The 7500-nt window shown below is 37.0% G+C and overlaps 2 protein-coding genes across 4 annotated transcripts in view; one reads left to right on the top strand and one right to left on the bottom strand.

The window, feature by feature from the left end:
* Window positions 1-5218, bottom strand: part of LOC138015203 (ORC ubiquitin ligase 1-like) — a 27404-nt gene extending 22186 nt beyond the window's left edge. The window contains exons 1-3 of the mRNA XM_068862165.1: window positions 5080-5218; window positions 4828-4963; window positions 3666-3754 (exon numbers count right to left, since the gene is read on the bottom strand). Of these exons, the coding sequence (XP_068718266.1) occupies window positions 3666-3754; window positions 4828-4963; window positions 5080-5160 (306 nt within the window). The 5' untranslated portion in view covers window positions 5161-5218. The remainder of the gene's footprint in view (window positions 1-3665; window positions 3755-4827; window positions 4964-5079) is intronic.
* A 36-nt stretch (window positions 5219-5254) lies between these two features.
* LOC138015202 (dolichyl pyrophosphate Glc1Man9GlcNAc2 alpha-1,3-glucosyltransferase-like) overlaps window positions 5255-7500 on the top strand; it is a 30014-nt gene continuing 27768 nt past the window's right edge. For 2 of the 3 annotated variants that reach the window (XM_068862161.1, XM_068862162.1), the window contains exon 1: window positions 5260-5378. In XM_068862161.1, coding sequence (XP_068718262.1) covers window positions 5260-5378 — 119 coding nt within the window. Of the gene's footprint in view, window positions 5379-7500 lie in introns of all 3 variants that reach the window. The other variant, XM_068862163.1, reaches the window with a different exon arrangement.

Below are 7500 nucleotides of genomic sequence, written 5' to 3' on the forward strand. Positions count from 1 at the left end.
TTTAGCACTTTAATATATAATGAACATCGCTTCTACCAACTTTGACATATGATTGATCTTTTTCTGGTATTTGTTGACAGGAATTTCTTCATTCAACAGAGGTATGTCCCTTCTAGCAGGGTCCAGGGCCAATGCTTTGCCCACAAATTTTTAAATCTCGACTCTCATAAATGCGTTTTCCTCGATTTTAGGAGGTAAATTCAAGGACATTTTTGAAGTTTTTAGGCATTTCTTGCACTTATATCCAGGTTTGACCCTAATCAGATGCACTCCCAATTTTCATATTCAACACAAAGTGTCTCTTTAAATCTGAGCATTTGCTACCTATATCTAACAATAAGGTAAGGGTAAAGGTTAGCGTTATTTTTAGCTTTGGGCAAATGCAGCAGTTAATCTTCACTTAAAGAGCAGCATTTGGGGGACACTTTGTGACATAAATTGTCTGTATTCTGAGACACAAGTGATGTTGAAGTTGGCTAGAAGAGCAAGGGAACACTTCATGACGCTTATTGAAATCTGGGTGCATCTAATTAGGGTCAAACCTGGACATATCTCATTTCTTGTTGCCTTTTTAATGAAAACATGTCACTTTGTTTGAACAGGTGCTCTTGAGTTTGATGAAGTAGCTTCAGCAGAGTTGAAAAATTTCTTTATGCAGAGTACCTCAGAATCACTTTTCCTTCTTTTCCGCTGACATTTCAGCTTATAAACATGTATGTTGCCCGACATGGTCGAAATACACAAATGGGTTTACATTATTTCACTTACACGAGGTAGAAATACCGCTGGCCAATGAGCTTTTTACCAATCATACGGGATGTTTTACTTGCCCTTGTAATGAATTAACCTTTGGAACATTTCTACAGCCAGTCTCCGTCTGTACAGCTTGAGTTTGTACTACTCAATTTCTTTTTTCACAAATTATAAAATAGATGACTAATCCATAGACTCAAATTACTCAATCACCAGGAAATTTATTCGGAATAGCCGGCGATTTTTTCTGACTGCCGGCTTCTATCTCAGGGATGTAGATACAAATTTTTATAGGCATGGGGACATTATAGGCGGGTGTGCATTCACCTATGGGGGTCCGGGGGCATTGAAAATCTAGACTCTCTGAAACACTTTTTCCTTGATTTTGGGACAAATTTGAACACAGATAAACATATTTCCCACAATAAAGCTTCAGTAAACTGAGTGTCAACATTTCTGATGTAGATGTTTATTAGTTCAACTAAACTGAAGTAAAACATAAATATGATCAATGTGCAGATGACTGCGTGATAAAGTAAGCGGTTCTGAGCGATTCTGTTGTGGAAGTGATGAAGCTTCTTTAGACAATCTCAGCTGGTTGTCTAGAGCTTGTCGTGTTACTTTAGGCCAGTTTAAAAAAATTCTTATTCCATTGACCTCAGAATCAGTTTCCTTTCCCCTTTTCCCCAACATACATGTATCAAGTGAATTTTGGCCAATACTGGTCTGTTAATTAAGCCAGGAATACGAAATTTGGCGTTTACTATTTTGCATACATCAGGTGTAAATAGCACTGCTAACGCAAAAGAGCTTGCAAATAGAAACGCAGTGCAATCGTTCAAACTAAAACAAAAATGGAGTGTTTTTGTTCATATCGGTTGCGTTTAAAGAGAAACTAAGGTGCGGGCAAATAAAAAATTTACTGCCATTCTTCTACAAACATTTGGGAGAGAGTAAGTTCTTTCTCAGGCGGCTTCTGCCCTTTACAGCCGGAAAAATGACGCTCGCAGCCAGGTAATTTTCCCGGCTCCCGGCTATTATCTACACCCCTGCTATCTCACCCTCACCCTATCTCACCCGATTTCTAGCGACTATTTTTGGAAAAAAGTGCAGCTTATCTGCGGGTGTTTACTGTAAGTGATGTTGCTCTGGGAACTATTCCTTTCAAATGTTGTCTAGTGTACTGTGGAAATACCACCCATCTAATAAATTTATCAAAATCAGTCAGGCAATGTTGACACATCTTTTGAGAAATATGATTGGATGTTGTTACAACAAAAAGGGGAGATTGTATACTAGGTAAGTCTAGAAAAGTAGTGCACTAATAAATTAAAGTTCGAATTGTAAAGTTCTGGGAGCAAAACTGCGACTTAGGACGAGCTATCATCCCTTATGAATCATGCTTGAGTGACAATGGTAATGTACAAAGCATTCCTTTCACCAGGATGAAAAATGTCAATCCTGAACTTGAAATATATGGGGTTCTGGTGAAAGTAGCTGAATGGAAATTAAGAATCAAACAAAAATTGAAGCGATTTAGATATGCATTATAAATAACCTGAACATTCCTAGGATGAGCTATTGATGCAGAGGTCTCTTGAAAAGTAAGTACATCAGGATACAAATTTCGTAGTTTGTTCGGTGTTTCCTTGTATATCCATGTATAAATTTTTAAAGCAGTGCCCCTTAATTCTGCAAAATACAGCTGAACTTTTACTCGAAAGTTGTGGGAGCTAAAAGTGCCTTAATCTAATGCCTCTTTTTGAAACACAGAATGCTTTGTGCTCAAGATCTGTCAAAACCACCTTGTTAAAGGAAACGTGTGTGCAGTTATGATGCGGTATCATTGTCACCACTGATATTCAATGGTATTCAATGTCGATCATCAAGACATTGGGAAAATTTTCATACGGTGTCTCCAAAACAGTGTAGTATTTCAACAAGACAAAGGTTGTTATTTACACATACCAGAGAGGAAATGCGGTACTAATCAGCTTATAGAAAGAAGAAAAATGCTGAAATCCTGTTATGTAAAACACAAATAATCTGGAAATGCTGCCAAATATAATGTTATGTTGGAAATACTGCTTGGTGTCATAAAGGAGCTGAAGGCCTCTAATCAAAATCCCTTAACAAAATTTGCAGGCTTTCAAGCTTTAATATGACAAATATTGAGTTTCTGTGAAACATTTGATATGATTTTCAGTTTGAGTACGTAAAATTGTTTGAAATCATGTGATGGCTCCTTGTTAGCCACATGAAATGATGGTAGATGCTAACAGGATATGCCTTCATTATCATTATCATTATTTAAAACAATTAAAAAGAATAGAGAATTGAAATCTTGACTAATACCCAGTCGCATTCTTTGGTTTTCCAGAAAATGTTGAACTTTGCCTCTTTAGCTTGAAATAGAAGCCTAATAATGCACTAAGAAAAGTGGACCATTTGAACTTTCTAGGTTATCAGAGGGACACAAACTAGACATGAATATTTCTCACGTCCTGCCCTCCACCCAGATTTTTCATGCACCCAGATTTCTGCACCTTGAGTATGAATTAGTACTTTAGACTTTGCTCAGACAAGGACAATACAATCGAAATGACCCTGGAATGTTTTTTCCAAAAAGATCAAGACATTACATCAAATTCTCATTAATCAAATCTAGAATTACTTTATATCTTAACTGAAGCCTATAAATGATTATGAGCCATAATTCTAAAAGCAGACTTAATGGCTGTGGTCAACTTCTAGTCTCCCACTCCACTATAGACGAATAAAATGCAAAAAAAAGGAATTTTGTGGTTCCTTTGTACAGCACTCACCAAGTGCTTTTAGTACAAACGTATAATGAATAAATAAATAAATATTATTAAAGTTGCATGCTGTGTGCATGTGCTAATTTTGTTCACCTCGTATTCCCGTCTTATTAGGTCAAGCCTTGTGCGTCTCAGTTCGGCTCTAGTCATGGCATCAGAATTTACAGGCAATTCAATACTTCCTAATATAAATAGAAAAGAAAAAAGATTATTCGTGAGAATATTGTTCACTTCTACAGAAGAAGGTGTTTTTGAGTCAGAAAAGGTCAGGTTAGGGTGATACTGATCTTCTAATAAAGGGCACTGATTAAAATCCAGACAGGATGTCTAAATGGGACAAAAATAGCACAAAGGTACCATGTGTTACCATAGACACAGAAAAATTATGGTGCATTTTCACAGTGTGCATTTGAGCAAGGGTCAATGAGTTCCAAAAGCAGACAATAGTTGCTAGACAGCTTTGTCAAACAAGGAGAGGTAAAAACACGCAAAAAACGGCGGGAAACTTAGGAGTGGGCACACTGTAATTTAACATCCGTCTGGCCAAAACAACAGACTAAATCATTAAGGATTGTTTTTTAAATAAGCCGAGGTTACAGAGGTTATGGGATACTGCTTCATTGCAAATGCAGTTATGACAAGTATGTCGGTCAATGACCCACAAGTTAAGACGCATATTGTATAGGCGAGTCAGAGGGCAGGACTCCACGCAAATGCACACCCAGTCATCCAGATCAAGTGAACAGACGCCACTTGATATCATTTTCTGTGCCACAGAAGTCTCACACTGCATTGAGATATCATCAATACAAACTGTGAACAGGAGAGCCAACTTACTTTCAGTACCCACAAGAAGTTGTAAAGAAATGTCTTCATTTTCAGACAATAATTGTAAAATTGTTTGCGAGGACATTATAGAAAATAACATTTATTTTTTCTTTTCCTTACACCGAAACAAGCCGACACCGCATTGCATATATTTCGACAAGGAAGCAATTGAATGCAGTCATTGCATTGTATTTAACTCTCGCACTTCTGTAAAATTTCGCCCATCCATGCACATCAGAACATCCGTTAAGTTGTTACTTTATGCAGTATTCAGAAATGTAGTTTTCAGAAAACAGTGTTAAGCTTAAACAAACTCACAAAGGGCCGACTGAACTCTAACTGCCCTTCCTGATCAGCAGAACAGTTATCGTGTATTCACGACAAAGTCTCATTTTACAAGAAGAGTAACTTAATTGTAATTTCTCACCAAGAATTTTCTTGCATGGCTGCTCCGCTGTTATAGACGTTCGACACGTCGGACAAAACGAGTGAGACCGAAGCCACATATCCATACAGTTTGAGCAGAACACATGCTGGTTTGGGCAAACCACGGGCTCTCGTACCTACGGAAGAACGAGGAAGACAACTTTCAGTCTGTAAAAATGATATAAGATGCTCATATTGCGCGGCAACAATCATCTCAAGGTGAAAGACTTCAACGCTTCAAGAAACAACTCACCTTTCCCAGGCATATCTGACAAGAAATCGGAAGAGTCATGGACAGGGAAGTCGAGGAAACGGAGACCTTTTTGCTCGCCATGAACGTGTGTCATGCCATATGATCTGGATTCAATTTCCTTCGTGTCACGATGTTTTGCCTCAAAACAGTACAGTACTGTACAGCAGTTCCTCAATAGTCATGCGCGAAAGTGTTCGATTCAAGATGGCGGTAAATTCGATGCCAGATGGACTGGAACAATGGTGGAACAGCATTGTCCTCTTCTCCGTTCTTTTGAAATCGTTGCTGATACCGACATAGTACCATTCAAGTATTTTTAGCTTAAACAGTAACGGAAAAATAGTCTGCCACGATATTATTAGCATTTGGCGGCGTTCTCGGACATGCAATTGCGTAATTCATATTCAATGAAAGGAAAAGGAAAAAAAAAGGAACTTTATTTAAGTGTCTAATCTTCTAGCGCTGTAGAGCACTATTAAATCGGGGACACTGTAAATTGAAATTAACAAGTTAACGCAAATCAAATCAAATGACGAACATTTTTACATTGCCATGTGCAAATATAAAGTTACGGGGTATTCTTGAAATACATATGTAAATTCCGTTTCGGCCAAAGAAACTTAAGCCATGAAGATTATTACGTTTCAATAGAGTGCGTTGAAGGAATGAATTAGACTAATAATGGATGTCGCAGGAACTTGAATAAGAGTGCGTCAGACCGAAACGTCCGTGAAAACTAGTAAACAGCACTGTCGCTAAAATCGATGGGGAGGAATGCTTAATCGTAAACTGTATTCTGTGCATTATTAGCTGAGATATGCGAACTTTTCCAATGACTATGAATCGATGATGTTTTTAATTGCTCTCCTTGACCTGGAAACTTTTGAGTAACTTTCACCTCTTGCTGAAAGTTGAGAATCGCATCACCTTTTCATCTATAACCCGCACTTCATGATCAAACATACATTTATTGTTGAAATTGGCCGTTTTTATACCAGAGACGCATAATCCGTCCAGACGAATTATGCGTCTCTCGTGTTATCCGTCTAGTGTAAAGACCTGACTAACTATATGAGAGGCATAATTCATCTGGGATGAACTGAAGCAAACACTTTTTCTGCGTCTGTTAAATTCATCTAGTATAAAGACAGGCGCAAGATGCATAATGCATCCTGTGCTCGTCTTTACACTAGACGAATTTAACAAACACAGAAAATATGTTTGCCTAAGCTTGTCCCAGACGAATTATGCGTCTCTAGTATAAAAACAGCCATTGTCCGGGTATTAAAGTGTGATAATCACTTCTTCCTTTCAGCTTTTCTTAATCTTATGAATGAATACTGTATTACAGTATTTGGGAGTTCTTAATGTTACAGTAGTAAACAATTAAGGAAAAAAATCAGTGATAGTGGGTTAAAATGACATTTCAGTGAAAGAAAAGTTGGATCTCATCATTTAATAAAATGCTTGAGAAAATTGTGTTGTATATGATTAAAAGTAAATATATTGTGCCTGCAATGTACAGAGTGTCGATTAGGTTAAATTGAATCAGATTGAGTATTCAGTTTAGGTTTTTTTCCTTTTCTTTTGTTGTTGTATTTGAGATTTGAACTTGTTTAATGTGATTTCTGTTTTCGCTATAACCTGGAGTTGTAGGAATTTCAGAGGTTAAATTCTTGCTATTAATCCGTTGTGAAGTTCTTGGTAGTGTAAATTTCTTATTGTGAACTGATAGTCATAATTTGAATTGCTTCATACTCTCCAGAAGTTTTTTGTTTCTCAATTACTGGTACTTGATGTATGTAGAGCCAACTGAATCATGGCTGAAGTGGTAAATGGTATGTGCTTCAGTGAATAATAAAGCATACCTCATAACATGCCACCAGAAATCACATAGTAAATATTGTCCTTGTATGTCGAAACCTTTTGCATAATCGTTTAAAATTTTTGACCTTACAAATACAACTAGGCGAACATGAACAGACAAAAACTGTCACGTAGAGAGTATGCGTTTAGTGAGAAGCAAACCACACTTATTACTAATTACACAACTTTCTTTTTCGCAATATGTTAATAATGTTTGAGTGTACATGATCTGAGGAACGTGAACAGACAAGAACTGTAGAGTGTATGCTTTAGCAAGAAACAAATCACACCTCCTATTACTAATTACACAACTTTCTTTTTCGTAATATGTTAATAATGTTTGAGTGTGATCTAAGGAACGTGAACAGACAAGACCTGTAGAGTGTATATTAAATCACACATCCTATTACTAATTAGACAACTTTCTTTTTCATAGTATGTTAATAATGTTTGAGTGCAATTTGAGGAACACAAACAGGCAAAGATGAACAGACAAGAACTGTAGAGTGTATGCTTTAGCAAGAAACAAATCACACCTCTTATTACTAATTACAC

The sequence above is a fragment of the Montipora capricornis genome, chromosome 9, assembly GCF_036669925.1.
Source record: "Montipora capricornis isolate CH-2021 chromosome 9, ASM3666992v2, whole genome shotgun sequence".
NCBI lineage: Eukaryota > Metazoa > Cnidaria > Anthozoa > Scleractinia > Acroporidae > Montipora > Montipora capricornis.